The sequence below is a fragment of the Rhinolophus sinicus genome, linkage group LG03 (genome assembly GCF_036562045.2).
Source record: "Rhinolophus sinicus isolate RSC01 linkage group LG03, ASM3656204v1, whole genome shotgun sequence".
Taxonomy (NCBI): Eukaryota; Metazoa; Chordata; class Mammalia; order Chiroptera; family Rhinolophidae; genus Rhinolophus; species Rhinolophus sinicus.
Window position 1 is genome coordinate 72,573,423 of NC_133753.1, and position 16,218 is coordinate 72,589,640.

Consider the following 16,218-nt stretch of genomic DNA (forward strand, 5'->3'; position numbering starts at 1 on the left):
CCAGAAGTATCAGGTGAAATCCCTTTCCCTGCTGTGATAGCAAGTACTCACCACTCACCAGAGGCACCATTGGGCCAACGGGTCCATCCTCAGAGACGCAGGCCAGGAGGGCTCCTGCAGGGCCAGGCAGGGGGGGGGGGGGCGGAGGAGAGGGCTCCATCTGAGCCCTCCTATGAATCGCTCTGATGCAGAAATGTGTCCAGAAGTTTCCACCGTGAAATTGGAAATACTATTTTGGAAATTTTAGGAACAGCCCGATTTTCACACAAGTTAACTAACATCTATAAGTGTGCAGATAATTTAAAGGTGTGAAAATATTTATAACAGATTTTACTATTCAAAACTTTAATAATCATTGCCAAATTCTACCTTCAAAATGTAAAAACATGAACCAAAAGGATGCAGACAACTTTAGGACAATGGCCACCTGTGGGGAGGGTGGAGAGAGAGGAACAGGATCCTGGAGAAGCACAAAAGGGGGTTTCTTTTGATTTTTAATGTTTTCATTTTTTAAAACAACTTGACGCAAGCAGGAAAAATGTTAATCTTTGCGAAATATGGTGTTGGCTATATTACGCTATTCTTTCTTGTTTATTTGAAATATTTCACAATTGAAAAAGTCCCTGGCATATATAAGATGACAACACTTTCAGGAATCAGATAGACACATTTTTAAACTTCATGTAATTCCATTGCTCATGGCCAGTCTGTCAATTTGTAAACATTTCCGGAGCACCCCAAAACTGCGTAACAATGCTCTCGGTGTCAGGACACCTGTAGAGAATAAGCAGAATATCCAAACAGATGTGAGTAATATGAGCATGTCACTCAAAGAAAGCATAACAATGCTCTCGGTGTCAGGACACCTGTAGAGATTAAGCAGAATTTCCAAACAGATGTGAGAAATATGAACATGCCATTCAAAGAAACATAATTCATCGTGACAAACATTCATCAAAGTAGCCACAGATGGTATGGGTGGCTTGACCTACAATGGGTGGAATTTAACAAAAGCTACTGAAATATTTCCCTATGGCCCATAGCTTTTCAGTACTTCAACCAGTGACTCTGCTTTTTCCTAGGATCTCTCTAAGGAGATACATGCCTGTCCCTTTTCTGTGTGACATATAAACATTTATTTAACAAAGAGATACTGATGGATTCCCAAGTGTCAGGCAATGTGCACACACCCAACCCATGTAGTGTGCCCTCCCTTCTCACTCTTACTGCTGTCATCACCCCCTCTGTCTGCATTGTCCCTGGGAACGTGAAGAGCCATGATTGTTTTTTATCAGGACGTTGGACAGGTTTGGAGGCAGGATGTTGCTTTATGAGAGATTATTCAGGGACACTACAGGTGACTCTAAGGATGCCACATTTATCTTTGATGCTTTCATGATTCAAAAAAGGGCTTGGGAGTGTGGTGGGCAGGGAACAGGGTGGATTGAGGGGCGTGTCCCGAAAGACAAGAGGAAATAGGATGAAGCTCTTATATAGCAGAATACTCAGGTGATCAACTTCACAACTGTTGCAGCCCTAGGCTTCTGTTCAAGGATCAGAGAAAAGCACAGAGTCCATTGGTTCCAGGTAGGTGTCTATTTCCTTGAGGGGTCCCCCTGGGAACAGAGAGCTCTAGAGATTGGAGGGGCCAGAATCCTCTAGGAGACACATACTTCTTCTCAGCACAATCTCTACTCTTCAAGTCTTCACATTGGTTCTGGGGGTGCTCAGTGGTCTGTGACATACACTGCTCACAGTATGCACAAGGAGAGTTAAAATTGGGACTCCAGTCCTTAGTGGGGAGGAGTGTTAATTAACCTTCTTCTTACTTTTGTGCCCAGAACTATCAGGTGAAATCCCTTTCCCTGCTGTGATAGCAGGTATTCACCACTCATCAGAGGCATCATTGGGCCAACGGGTCCATCCTCAGAGACCCAGGCCAGGAGGGCTCCTGCAGGGCCTGGCACCGGGGGGGGGAGGAGAGGGCTCCATCTGAGCCCTCCTATGAATCGCTCTGATGCAGAAATGTGTCCAGAAGTTTCCACCGTGAAATTGGAAATACTATTTTGGAAATTTTAGGAACAGCCCGATTTTCACACAAGTTAACTAACATCTATAAGTGTGCAGATAATTTAAAGGTGTGAAAATATTTATAACAGATTTTACTATTCAAAACTTTAATAATCATTGCCAAATTCTACCTTCAAAATTTAAAAAACAGTCTCTCAAAATCCGCTAAGGTATGTAGGATTAATTTAAAAAATTAACTTTTTATTGAGGGATAATTTTAGAGTTACTGAAAGGTTGCAACGATAGTACACAGAGTTCCTGTATCCCCTTCACACAGCTTCCGCTAATGTTAACGTCTTGTATGAAATGATGGCACATTCATCAAATCTAAGAAATTAACACTGGCACCATGTGACAACTAACCTACCTACTTTATTCATATCTCACCAATTTTTGTCCTCACTAATGTCCTTTCCCTGTTCAGAATCCAATCCGGGATACCTCACTGTATTTAATCCTCATGTCTCCTTAGTCTCCTCCTATCCGTCATAGTTTCTGTCTTGTTTTCATGACCTTAACAGTTTCGAAGAGTATTGGTCTTGATGTTGTGGAATGAACCTTAATTTGGAATTGTCTGATGTTTTCCTCATATTTAGACTGAGATGATGAGTTTGGGAGAAGAACAGCACAGAAGTGAAATGCCTTCTTATCATATCAGGGAGTACATGATAACACCATGGCCTATGTGGGGATGTTAACATTGATCATGGTTAGGGAAGTGTCTGCTGGGTTTCTCCACTGTGAATTCTTGTTGTTCCCTTTCTAAGCTCTTGATTCTTTGGAATCAAGACTCTGAGTCCAGCCCACACTCAAGGTGGGGTAGGAAGGATTAACCTCCTCCTCTTGAGAGGAAAAACATCTACACACGAGTCTGTTTTGGACTATGTCTTTGAAAACTAAGATTTCAATCAACTCTATGACAGGCATAGTCCAAGAGTGGGAATGTGAAATGTTGTATCACATGACTGTGTGCGGATGAAGGCCAGCTGCTCCTTGCAGCATCGTTCTCCCTGGGAGGGAGAGACACAACATTTTCTGGACCAAAAATGGGAACACGTATTTTGTTTTATGGTCAGTCTCAGAATATCAGGGATGGAGTATGAAACCATACATATAGTTGTTTTTTTACCTCCTCTTGCCGTGAAGCCGACTTTCTGATGTTATTACCACACTGTAGAAGCACAGTCTATTTCGCTTGTATCGCTAGAGGCTCTTTGAATGTGAATCTGAGTCTCAGGATATCCTTTCTATTCTCTATTTCCTGGGATTCTTTCTGCTGGTCTGAAATCCTTGGCACACATTTTCTGTTGAAAGGAAGGTTGAGGAGGATTAACAGGTAATAATGTAAACTGTTAAGAAATATTATTGAGGTTTCTTCTTATATTCGTTTGCTAAGGCTGCCATAACAAAATACCATAGACCAGGTGGCTTAAACAACAGAAGTTTAATTCTCACCACTCTGGAACTCCAAGGTCAAGGTGTTGGCAGGTTTGGACTCTCTGAAGGTCTCTCTCCTTGGCTTGTAGATGTCCACCTTCCTACTGTGTCCTCACATGGCCTTCTCTTTGTTTGCACCCATCACTGGCATCTGACTACTTTGTGTGTCCCAATGTTCTCTTTATGAGAATGACAGTCAGACTGGATTAAGGCCTATTCCAACAGGTTTATTTGAAATTATTCATGTCCTTAAAGGTCCTATCTCCAATGACAATCACTCTCAGAGGTTGTAGACGTTAGGACCTCAACATATGAATCCGTGCGCAGGCGGACACAATTCAGGGCATAACACTCCTTGAGATCAACAAGATTGAACTTGCTTTGAAACCCAAAGATTCAGGTGGTAAATCATGGTTGTTTCAAGCTTTCATGTTGAGTGTAGACGTGAACTTCTCTATTTTCAGAGCTCTATGATTTTCTTCCCTGGGAAGCATTACGTTAGCGTGTGCAGGGGCTCAATAGTGGTAGAAAGACTGGGGTAGACCACTCAGAAAGTGGAATAAGAATTAAGAGAAAAATACGAACATGGGGGCCGGCCCGGTGGCTCAGGTGGTTAGACCTCCATGCTCCTAATTCCGAAGGCTGCTGGTTCGATTCCCACATGGGCCAGTGGGCTCTCAACCACAGGGTTGCCAGTTCAATTACTCGAGTCCCGCAAGGGATGGTGGGCAGTGCCCCCTGCAACTAAGATTGAACACAGCACCTTGACCTGAGCTGCCGCTGAGCTCCCGAATGGCTTAGTTGGTTGGAGTGCATCCTCACAAAGTTGCCGGTTCGACTTTCGCAAGGGATGGTGGGCTCTGCCCGCTGCAACTAGCAACAGGCAACTGGACCTGGAGCTGAGCTGCGCCCTCCACAACTAAGATTGAAAGGACAACAACTTGAAGCTGAACAGCACCTTCTACAACTAAGATTGAAAGGACAACAACTTGACTTGGAAAAAAGTCCTGGAAGTACACACTGTTCATCAATAAAGTCCTGTTCCCCTTCCCCAATAAAATCTTAAAAAAACAAACAAACAAAAAACCCCAAACAACCCCCCCAAAAAAAGGACATGAGAGCCCCAGTGATCAGGTATTATAGTCATTAGGTCTAGAATGAAGTTTATTTTCCCCTAAGTGTGATCATCATGGATTTATGTAAAGATTATCAATGTGCAAAAAGCTCCACGAGCTTCTTTTTGTCCATAAGAGAAAGTCCAAAATCCCATGGCCTTACCACACATCCCAACTTACCAACGTCCTCTGCTCTCTCTCTCTCTCTGCTGGTCACCTCCGTGTTCCACAGGATCAGTCCTCACCCAATGATTGACAGGAGTAGGAGGTATGCCCTTATGAGGGTACAAACTCTTCTGGTTTGCCTACGACTGAGCACTTTCCTGGAATATCGGTCTTTCAGTGTCAAAACTTGCAGTCCTGGGAAACAGGGATTCTTGGTCACTCTGAGCCCAGTGTCCTTGCCATTTGACTGGGATAACTCTGAAACTCAAATTATTGCTCACAATTCCTCAGCAGGATTGACCTCAGGTTTCTGTAGAGATAACCCACTTGATAATGTACCTTTTATAAGTTATCTTCCCTTCTGTCCCACCCCTCCCACACCCCTAACATTGCTTCCCAGGACCATCTCCAAAGAAACTGTTTTTTGAGTGTACTTCTGAAGTAGCCAACCTAAGACAGTTATTGTTCCTTGATCTGATAGACGAGGGGCCTTGAAATAAAAGACATGGGTTGAGAGAAAGTTGTTGCATATAAGAGGTGCTGCTGATACAGTTACAATGACACAGCTGCTGTGGGATCGTTGCACAGGTGGGCCTGGACAGTATGGCCTGGGGGGCAGGAGGGGTGAGGATAGAGACCCTATGAAAGTTTTGGAACAAAGGGGGTAATGACTGGACATTTATCTACTGTTGGATGAGTCATTTTTGCTTAGGGAAAGCAACTTGCATGTCAGAAATGCTGACAAGTTTAGTATCTCTGATGAAGGGGCAACGGCTGTTGCTTCAGGTGGGGAGCTTCAGAGGAGGGCACAGGGGGTGGCAGCAGATCAGGGAGGTGACAAGAGCTTGGGGCCAGGGTGGTTGCAACAGGCTGGGGAAAGGTGAGAAGAAAGTTCAATGTTGTTCCTTTGTGGAAGAATGGATTTGTGGAGGGAAGTACAAAGGTGACCCTCAGAATAATACAGTGATATTTCTTGTTTGGGGATGTGGGGGTGAGTCAGGCAAGTATCACTCAGGCATCTAGCAGGGGCCCAGCAACGTTGCATCCATGTCTGCTGTGGCGGTGTGGTTCACGGTGACGGGGAAGCCCACAGGGACTAGCTCATGCTAAGGATATGAGTAGCTCTATACTGTATATGTCTGAAGGCTAGCGGGACATCTATCAGAGACTTCAGTGGAACCCTCCCATAAAGGAGGCATGGAGACCCAGACCCTAACATGTTTCAAGATGTGATTGTCTTCCCAGGTTCTTCCCCAGCTCTGGGTCCAGGAGGAAAGAGATCAGACATGACTGCCACTCTCAGGGCTGCGTCGTGGGCATTTAGAGGTCTTCATTGCTCCTCGGTCCCTCTCTCAGCCAGAATGAGCAGCCAAAGAGCAGATGGGCGCTGTGCCCTGGCTGAGAAAGTGGCTGTGACCACTGGGTCCACAAAAGGGTGAGTGAATGGGAGTCCCTGCTGGCTCATGATGAGGAGATGTTAGTGTCCCCATCCCAGAGCAGGGGATGCCATTCTCACACATCCCTGCCTGACACCCCCACCTCATTACACAGCTCTGGCATTTACAAAGAACTCCACATCCTAGAATCGCTCTCTAACACACCTGGTGTCTAAGTTCCAAGAATGATGTTGTTGGAAAACCAGGTGCTTCTGAATTGGTCGGGTAGTGTTTGATCTAGTCTCTGCACTAACTGGCTGGGTAACACCAAGCTATTTAACTTTATCACAAATTATTATTAAAATACAGCTAACATACAATATTATATTAGTTTCAGGTATATACCGTAGTTATTCAACATTAAGCTATTTAACTTGTTACCGTCATCGGTACAGCCCTCTTTCCCATCTGTCATGGGCACTCGGCCATCAGTCTTTTAAGGTTCTGGTCTAATAGGGAGGAGAAGCCTGAGACCTATTTGTGTCTCAGACTCAGGGCTCTCGTTGACTGCAGAGTGCCAGTGGCACAAGGACATGTCTTGAGACCAGCTCAGAGAGCTTTCATTGATGAACCTCTCCTGATCACATCTCTGCCTATGTCCCTTTAATTCCACTGATCCTCTAACTACCACAGTGGCCACGATCTGTAATGAGTGTTTACCGCTGGCTGGAGGAGGGGTGAATTCTGGGGTCCATTGCTTCCGGGGCTCTGTCTTCCTTTTGACCTTTCATGATCTCTAAGATCATTGATTTACACCCCTGTATTGTAGAACTGGTTAATCACTCCAGACTTCTGAGAGCCCCATGATGTTTGAAAACTTTGTGTGTATTCCATTATCAAGCCTTCATAGCAAATGAATACATTAAAAGTTCCAAGCTGCCCAGATAGTCTATACAAGAGGGGAACTACGCCTTCTGTCCTTTATCACAGGGGCTCAACCTGCCCCAGTCAAGAGTGCCTCAGACCTCCTTACGCAAGGAGAGGGAGAGGGGGGCTGTACACGTTCTCTGGCATAACAGTTTTAAAGGACAGAGAAGAGGAAAGCTGTTAGGCTTAGGGAAAGTGCAATTTATACCAGAGGTTTTGGCTAGAACAATGGGAGAAAACGTTGGGCAGTGAACAAGTCTCCAAATTTAGGCTGTGTGCCCAGCAAGTTTACAAATGTTCTGACAGAACATTACTTTTTAAAAACTCCCTTTATCTAAATTGATGTGAAGCCTTCTTGTCTGTAACATATTATTATTCTACTTGTAGTTGTGAGGATTCAATGGGGTAGTCTTGTGAAGGCCTGATGTATAGTAAGCGTTCAATAGTCCTCTTTCCCACTCCAAGGATTTGGAGGCAGCTCTTGGGCCACACTATGGAACTCACTTTGTGTTTCATGATCAAGGTCCTGGGAGGGGGCTGGGAATGGCAGAGCCGTCACAGCTCTGTCTGCCCACAGGATCGGCTTCGCCATCGCCAGGCGTCTGGCCCAGGACGGGGCCCACGTGGTGGTCAGCAGCCGGAAGCAGCAGAACGTGGACCGGGCTGTGGCAGCACTGCAGGGGGAGGGGCTGAGTGTGACGGGCACCGTGTGCCACGTGGAGAAAGTTGACGACCGGAGGCGGCTGGTGGCCACGGTGAGGGGTCAAGGGGTGCAAGGACACAGGCAGGAGGACACACAGAACCTTTTCCTCACCACTCAGCCCTACAGGAGCAGGGACCGGGATGGGGGTCCAGAAGCCCTAGAACACATCCTGAGACCATGACTGTTCACCGTATCCCTGAGCAGACACTGGTCTCTGGAAAGTGGCCAGTTGATGAGAGGACCCTCACCCCTACACCCCCTCACCACACATCCTGAGAGAACTATGGTTGAGGAGGGGTCTAAAGGAATTTCCGCATCCCAAGTTCCCAGAGGGATTCCTAGAGAAGACCTTCCTCCCCTGAGGCCCTCAGCACTGAGAGCCTGCCCGTGACCTATCCAGGGCACTTACCTTCACCAAGAGTTTGGTTCTCACAGGAGCCTTGTGACTGACCATTCTTGGTGGAGACACTAACCAGCAAGCTCTGCCTCAGTGGCCGTGCACCTGGGCTCTCTCCTCAGACCGTCTCCACGCTCACCTGGCCCTTCATGTCTCCCGTCCCCCCAGGCCCTGGAGCACAGTGGAGGTGTGGACTTCCTGGTGTGCAATGCTGCTGTCAACCCCCTGGTGGGGAGCACCATGGGGACCAGTGAGCAAGTGTGGGACAAGGTGAGGGGCTGCTGGGAGCTGGCGGGAGCTGATGTGCTGGCTCTGCATGGGCTCCAGCAGGGCCTGCCCCCACCGAGCCTCTCCTCCCCCCTCCCCATGTTATTGTCAACACACGCACTGTGCCCTGATGCTCCTTTCTGGCTTGTGTGTTTTTAAGGCTAGTTCCTCACTCTTTCTGCGTTCTTTTCTCTTCCCATTCTTTTCGCATTTATTCAGCAAATATTGAGGGCTTGCTGTGTGCCAGGCACTATTCCAGGCTGTGGGAGCAGAACTGTGGGAGTAAGTCTCTGCTCTTGGCAGGACTCAAGAATCGTAAGGTCTCTGCTCTCTGTCAACAGTTTATGTTCTTATCTCCATTGACGGGGTCATATGTTGGTGGTGGTGCTCGATTGTGGTGATCCGTATGTGCCGCTAAAATTCTCTGCCTTTCATAGACAAGGGTTTCTCACTGTCCCTCCAATGAACCTGCTGCACCCATCAGGCCTGCACCCACCCATCAGCTTTCTGTGGGCTCGGAGGTTCCAACTCGTTATGAGTCCACTTAGCCATCCTCCCAGCTGGTGTTCAAAGGTCCAGGAGAGACTTTGTAAAAGGCTTTGAGGTCCATCTCGGGCTTCATTACTCTCCTATGTCTCCTCTTCTGTTCACTCCTGTGTTTTGTTCCCTTACCCTACTTATGGGCAAGATGGATGGATGGAGTCACGTACTTCCTGTCATTGTCAGCGTTCCCTTGTGCCCCAAGCACTGGGCCAGAGCATTTCCTTCTGCCCTCCCTAGTTCTCCTTGCTCTGCTCAGATGTCTGTAGGCAGCCCCTCCTGCTATCTGCCCTTGGCTGGGTCCCCTTCCCACCCTACTCAGGAATGACCTGAAATCGGAGCTTGCTGCAGCTGCTGCCAGCAGACTCCAGATTCTCTTGCTTCCTTAATGTCTCTGACGGATCATTGGCGATTAGGTAGCTGGGATTTCATTGCTGACAGTCTCCCAACCCCCCTGATTCATTTTCCCTCTTAGTGTCTCTGGTCGTGGGATCCTGACTCTTTTTTTGTCAGAGCTGTTTGAAATCTTCCCTCCTGAAGCTGGGCGCACTTGCCGACAGCCAGCCTTACTTTCTCTGCTGCTCACCTATCCTCCAAGGACGTGCTATTCCACATGCAGTTCTGCACCACTAGACAGAAATCATCCTCTAATTACATCTGCCACCATCTTGGAGGTGAAATACACAGCCAAATCAAGTTCAGAATTTACTCGATGCTCTGCTTTTACCTGAACCTAATTTTCGGTATGTGTCCTGTGAGGGGAATTCCCTCTCACTCATCTTATCCTTGGGCCATCTTAGCACCTCTTCAGGGAGACCCCATTCTCCCCAGCAGGATGGGATCTCTCATCTACCGCCCCAACATGTCTCCTCCCTCCCTTCTCCATGATTCCAGCATGCACCTGACTCAGGCTCACGGTCCCTGCCCAGGACTTGGTGGCACTGAGCTGATCTTCCTTCTTTGCTAACATAGGGCACGTCTCCTGAACAAAGGACAGATTCTCCATTTCTCCTTGGCTCACATTTGGCTCCTGAGTCTAGGAGGGGCCTTGTCACAGCCTATCGTCCGGGGAACCAACACTCATGGAGCTTAGGGTAGGCATCTCATGGGCTAGCAGGCTCTGTCTGAGCAGAGTGATCAGGAAACCCTTAGCCTAAGCTCAATTTCTTCTTATTGGGGACCGCATGAATCCAAGCCACTTCTAGCATTCCTGGGGGTCATCTCAACACTGGTTCCCTGCCAACAGATGGGCCTCAGCAGAACTCAATTGAAGCACTTCCCTGCCCACATCTAAGGGGATGAGTGGTGTGGGATGAGCAGTGGGGAAAACAGTGGACAGTTACAGACTGTAACTTTAGTGACTCATTCTTTAGAGACGCAGAACACAGCTGACCTCACTAAACACAGCGCCCCACAGGAGGGATCCCTGGTCGACTTTATTCCTGACTGGCATTTGGTCCAAGCCCTGAGCTCAGCGTCTGCATCTTTTATTGTCTTTCCTCCATACTTCTCCCCTGTCCCCAGACACACCGGGCAGAGTTGCCGGACAGAAGGTCGGGGACCCTGATGTCGGAGCCCAGGTCCAGGTTTTAGTCACAGAGAGGATCAGCGTGGGCACTTCACTACCAGAATGGCAGTTGTCTGTTGTGTCTCCCTCTTCGTGTTGGCCCCAGGAAACCTCAGAGCCAAGTTTGCAATAACCTGGCGTGTGGGTTGGCCCTGACAGCATGTGTTCTTGTGAACATAGAATAGAATAATACTCAGTCCTTACCACGTGCTGTGAACTGTGGGCACCAACCACACTCTAGTTTTTTCTACAATTATTTTCCCTAGTCTCCATGCTTCACACATAATGCCTTCTGATTTGCTTTATGCTCTTGCATTCTGAGTATGCCTTACATTCTGTGGGGACAAGGCGAGAGCATCAACAATAAAAACAGAGAAACAAAGACAACTCTTCCAAAAATCTCCCTTGCTCTCAGCACCTAGTACTTTCCCTCCTTATGTTCTTCAATCTTTTTCCAGTGTCTTCTGCTTATATAACTGTTTCTATTGGCACGACCAGTTTTTTTCTAAACGCCTGAACAAATGCTTCCTTCGCCCCAGTCCCGAACAGTTCACATATTCAGGGCTGTGCTCCCAGGCCTGTCCCTTAACCTGCCTGCCTATTAAACAATGAGAAGTCAGAAACACCTCTTGCCCAGGTCAGAAGGGGGATTATTAGTCTGTCCGATCTGCACACATCAGGATTTGCTGCTCAAATTGAAGGACTTTAGGTGTCATATGAAAACAAAGCTGGGCTGACGGTGTCTGTCTCCACCCTCCACCTGCTCTGATTTCAGATCCTGAGTGTCAACGTGAAGGCCCCAGCCTTGCTGCTGAGCCAGCTGCTGCCCCACATGGAGAAGAGAGGGTAGGCTACAGGGCAGGGTGGGGACTGGTGGGAGTTGGGGAGACTGAGGCACAAGAATTGACTCTGGAGAGCTTGGGGTACAGCCGGGAGTGGGCGTGGACAGCACAGGTCTTTCTGAAATCTCCACGTCCCTCCTCCCTCTGCCCCGCCTCACCCCACATTCAGCTATAGTTTCTCATTCTAGTGGCTGCGGGTGAGGTTCCAGGGGTCAAGGCACGTTCTCCTTGGCCTTGAAATCACCACGCTTAGGAAGAGGCTGTGCTTTAGCTCCCTGACCTCGTGGGCTGTTCATCCACACCCTCACCTACTTTGGTTGAGGAGCTGGACAATCCCTTTTCACCAATTACAACCTATGACAGGGTTTGCCCCATTTCTGCCCATAGGGAGGGAGAAGCCACCCCAGGCCCTCCTCATTCCTTGCTTCTTGGTCTCTAGGGACTCTGCCTCTGGTCCAGATCCTGCATATCTGACCACCCTTTACACATGTTCCCAGGGGTCTCATGACAGGAACTTGGGCTACCACCTCCCTTGGGACACTCTGCTCCTCTGACCCCTTCACACAGGCATACCCCGTAGGAAGTAGCTGAGGACTGTCTGGAGAGAAGAGAAAGTTGCGATCGTTTCCTGTCTCCTCCTGCCCCATCTGCTCTCAGATGTGGCCCGTTGATAAGCATTCCCCTTGGGCCATGTTGCCTCTTCACCAAGCCCACTCAGCTCCTTTCCCCACACCTGGCTTGGCTATTGTTCCCCAATGGAGAAGCAGAAGAATACAGTGGTTCTGAGCTTGGACATGGGGTCAGAGAGATAGGGTTCGAATTCCAGCTCTGCCACTCATTGGCTGGGTTACTAAACCTCTCTGAGTCTCGGTGTCTTTAGCTGAAATGGGAATAACAGTAGGACTGTGAGGATTGCATTATTCAGCGACTGCATTATAGCCCTTCAATCAATGCTGACTCATGAGCTTCCTCTCTCCTTTTGTGTTGTCTGTGTCCTCTCAGGAGGGGTGCTGTCATCCTGGTCTCTTCCGTTTCAGCTTATATACCACATGTGGTGAGTGCTTGCTCCGTGTGTCCTGGTTGGGAAAGGGTGTGGTGGTTCCCCAAGCCTGGGGCAGACCCCCTCTTAGTCCTGCTGTCCTGGGCAGAACTGGTGCCCATGTGGGTGTGGGTCACTCACACCAGCTTCTGTTCTCAGACCAGGCTGAGGAGTGCGTCTGAGCTCTGGGCTGGGCAGGTGTGATCCCCTGTAGGTGAGAAATCCAACTGACACTTCCTTTCACCCCCATCACCTCCTAATCACTCTTAATCCCGTGTCAGGAGCTGGGTGCCTACAATGTCAGTAAGACAGCCCTGCTGGGCCTCACCCGGACACTGGCGTTGGAGCTGGCCCCCAGGGGCATCCGGGTGAACTGCCTGGTTCCAGGAATAATCGAGACTGACTTCAGCAAAGTGGTGAGCACTGGGCATGTCCCCTGTTCCCTAGGCTGGCTGTGTGGAGACACTGTCCGAGGACTAAGGGGGAAAGGGGACACATCCTTACAGCTGAGGTCCTCACCATCCTCTGAACTCAGCTGTGACCCAGTCCATCAACACTGAGAAGGGCAAAGCTGTCATGTGTGTTTTGTCAGGTCACTACCTCGGGGGCCCTCTCATTTCCTTGTTTTAGCAGCACTGACTCTTTCATCTCTACCTTTTGCTCAGGCGTATGAGAATGAGGCTTTCTGGAACAAGTTCAAAGAAAACCACCAGCTGCAGAGGCAAGTGGGGTTTGGTGCTTTGGTGGTCTGTGTACAGTTGTGGAAGGTCGGCTGAGCCTGACCCAAGAGCAGACCACTTTTTGTGTATCGGCCATTCCTTTTTCTGAATTCTGGGTTCCACACAGGCCTGAAGGGTGCTGGTAGTCCTGCTGTATCCACCCTGCCCCTCCCTGGAGCCCAGTCCCACCTGAGAGGCCTGTTAGTCCCAGTGCACAGAACCAGAATGTGAGATCACTGATGCTATGTTCTGTGCTCCTTCCATCCAGGATAGGGCAGCCTGAGGACTGTGCAGGCCTCGTGTCCTTCCTGTGCTCTCCAGATGCCAGCTACATCACCGGCGAGAATATCGTGGTGGCTGGATTCTCCCCTCGGCTCTGATGGGGCTCAGGGGCTACAGAGCTGTGGGTCTGGGCCTCGGAGCCTGAGGGTGGGTGGGCTATGGGATCATTGCGGTCTGGGGACAGAATCCAAAGCTCTTCCAGTCTAGCAATGTGGAGGTTCGCTCATGCCAGGTTTGAGGAAGAACCTCCAATAGTCTCATCCTTGGGACCCTCTGCGTCTCTTCCATGTTGAAATATTAAATGTACAATACTGCTTTCTAGCCACAAATCCTGTTCTTCCATTTTTTCTGTTCTGTTTCTTCTTACATGATACATTCCTGTTCCCTGACCCTCCATTTTGTCCTAATATATCAATCCCCCCATCTTTATTTCGTCCTATAAATAGTCTAGATTGCACAATATAGCACTTAAATCACTGTTTTATAAGTGCCTTTAGTTTTTCCCCTCACTGCTTCCCTGCAGTACCCCTTTGGGAGAACACTTGTGCTTAATCAATCCAAATGTCTTTTTATTTTTTTAAACTATACCTCGGTTGTTGCGGAAAACTGGAGAAATTAAGGATTCCAATATAATTTTGACTTTTAATATCACTCGGCAGTCTTTTTACAGGGTCCTACTTGGGATCATCTACCTTTCCCCTAAACTTGTATTTAAAAGTTTACCAGTTGTATTAGTGTGGTAACAAAGTACCACCTATTAGTGGCTGAAAAAACAGATGCTTATTTCCTTACAGTTCTGGAGGTTAGACGTCCAAGAGCAAGGTGTCAGCAGGGTTGATTTCTCTTGAGGCCTCTTTCCTCGTCTTGAAGATGGCTGCCTTTTTCCTCTGTCTTCACATGGTCTTTCCTCTGTGCATGTCTGTGTCTTAACCCCCTGTTTTATAAGGACACCAGACATATTGGATTAGGGCCCACCCCAATGACATAATATAACCTTAATTACCTCTTTAAAAACCCTATCTTAAATACAACCACACTCTTAGGTACTATGTGTTAGGAGTTCATCATATGAATTTGAGGGAGAGGACACAGTTCAGCCTGTAACATCGATATTTTCAAGCCCACTTCCTCACCACCCCAACCTCCATCTTCAAAGAGGAGGCAGGAACAATAATCTGATAACTCCAACTCCTTGCCTCTCCCACCACCTTATGAATCTGTCTGTGAGGGGTTCTCTTTTCCTCACTCTTTCACATCAGTGAGGGGTGTCCTTCCCATCCCACCACAAGCCAAGGCGGTTCCCACCTCTGCTCTAACTGGACTTCTCAACTCTTTGGGGTCCTTGAGCTCAGTTATCCCTTATTTGTTTCTTCAATCCCTCCAGTGGCAAAGTGAAGCCAGAGCAATTGCTCTACCACATCTGGCCCCACAGATCTCAAACAGCCTGTGCAGCCAGGAGAGATCCTTTTTATGTTATTTTGTTTGGGATTCTGCTTTTGGATTGGGGCACCTTGCCTGGAGCAGGTGTTCCATGCAATTATTTCCTCCAGTGCCTGCGAGAGGAAGGAGGCTCACCTGATGGCTTCTCCCTCTTAGCGCCTATATTCCTCCATTCCCTTTGGAGATCGGAGCAGGTAGGAAGGCCGTGTGGGGAGTTCTGTGCGTACTGTCTCAGTCTTGGTTTGGGAGGCTGCTGGCAGAGTCACTTCTCTTCCTGAGTCAGGAGGAGGAGTTGGTGAGCTCTCGGCACTGTTTTCTGACTTTTTGGCACCCTCGTTTCCAGAGCCACGGGTACTCCCTGCTCCCTTACAAAATTGCGTTCACTTTATGTCCAAAAAAAAATCAAAAAAAAAATCACTTGACACTTGGAAGTGGGCAGAAGAGCTGGGAGAACATTTTCAGTGCATTGTTGCAGTGTGGGGATTGACTTTCTATTATGTCTGAGCAAAGATTAATGTGTAGATTTTTATCTGTTAGAGATGCAAATAATTCTGTTAGAAGAGATTGTCCCAAAGGTTATGGTTTATTTTCCTCTTGGACATTAACCAGTTTTGTGTCTAACCCTAAAATTTCATTCTAACATTTCTTATAAATACCTAGCTTCTCAAATGTTCTTTGAATTGGTCATAACACCTGATTGGTTCTCTCATTAATTAATGAGTTGAGTAACATTTTGACACTTGTTCATTTTTTCATTTGTACGACAGTCACAATTTTTTTTTGGAAAATTATATTTTAACACTGATTTATTGTGTGTAGGAGTAAACAGAAACGAGAGGCTGTTAGACTTTGCAGTAGAACCATTTTTATTAATTATGCTGCTGAACTTCTTTCTATTATTTGTTTACCATTCACGTAAAAATTATTTAAATTCTCTCATTTATAAAGAGAAAGCTCCCCAGTAATCCTTTATCATTCCGTAGCTACCATGTAATACTCTTTTTCTTTAACAAAATGTTTTTATAAGGTTGTCCAAAAAGTTGTCTCACGCCAAATGTCTAAGGCAATACATGAAAAATATCATTGAGTATGTAAAGTTAACGTTAAAAGAGTGTGAAAGTTTCATGCCTATTCAAGGTAATTGCAATGACAAGAAAGTTGTTTATGCGTTCCTCCTGACTTAACTTTCCCGTGAAGTTGTGACCTCTTCTGGGCACTTTCCAAATCTCCACTGACTCCTCACCTCAATCAGCTTTTCTAGCTCTCAAAGTGAAAGCTTCCAGTGCAACGCCTCTACACAGACTTTCTCTTGCATCACCATAGAAACAAGAA

The 16,218-nt window shown here is 47.4% G+C and overlaps 1 protein-coding gene across 2 annotated transcripts; it reads left to right on the plus strand.

Moving 5' to 3' along the window:
• The first annotated feature begins 1,355 nt into the window (after nucleotides 1-1,355).
• On the plus strand, nucleotides 1,356-15,840 carry LOC141570609 (dehydrogenase/reductase SDR family member 2, mitochondrial-like). 2 transcript variants are annotated; one of them, XM_074328029.1, is made up of 9 exons: nucleotides 1,359-1,587; nucleotides 6,033-6,222; nucleotides 7,668-7,845; nucleotides 8,359-8,460; nucleotides 11,340-11,410; nucleotides 12,409-12,460; nucleotides 12,727-12,861; nucleotides 13,111-13,166; nucleotides 13,433-15,840. In XM_074328029.1, exons 2-9 carry the CDS (start codon nucleotides 6,074-6,076, stop codon nucleotides 13,542-13,544), a joined length of 855 nt encoding a protein of 284 aa, XP_074184130.1. In that variant the 5' UTR covers nucleotides 1,359-1,587; nucleotides 6,033-6,073; the 3' UTR covers nucleotides 13,545-15,840. The 2 variants fall into 2 exon arrangements, with proteins under 2 accessions (XP_074184129.1, XP_074184130.1); XM_074328028.1 differs by lacking the exons at nucleotides 13,111-13,166; nucleotides 13,433-15,840 and having other exon boundaries at nucleotides 1,356-1,587; nucleotides 6,015-6,222; nucleotides 12,727-13,081.
• The last annotated feature ends 378 nt before the right edge of the window (nucleotides 15,841-16,218 follow it).

Excerpts from the sequence above, each read along its gene's own strand:
- LOC141570609 (XM_074328029.1), top strand. The coding sequence starts at position 6,074 with ATGACTGCCACTCTCAGGGCTGCGTCGTGGGCATTTAGAGGTCTTCAT. Across the intron at positions 12,862-13,110 it reads AGACTGACTTCAGCAAAGTG|GCGTATGAGAATGAGGCTTT; the intron begins GTGAGCACTGGG and ends CCTTTTGCTCAG. Across the intron at positions 13,167-13,432 it reads GAAAACCACCAGCTGCAGAG|GATAGGGCAGCCTGAGGACT; the intron begins GCAAGTGGGGTT and ends CCTTCCATCCAG.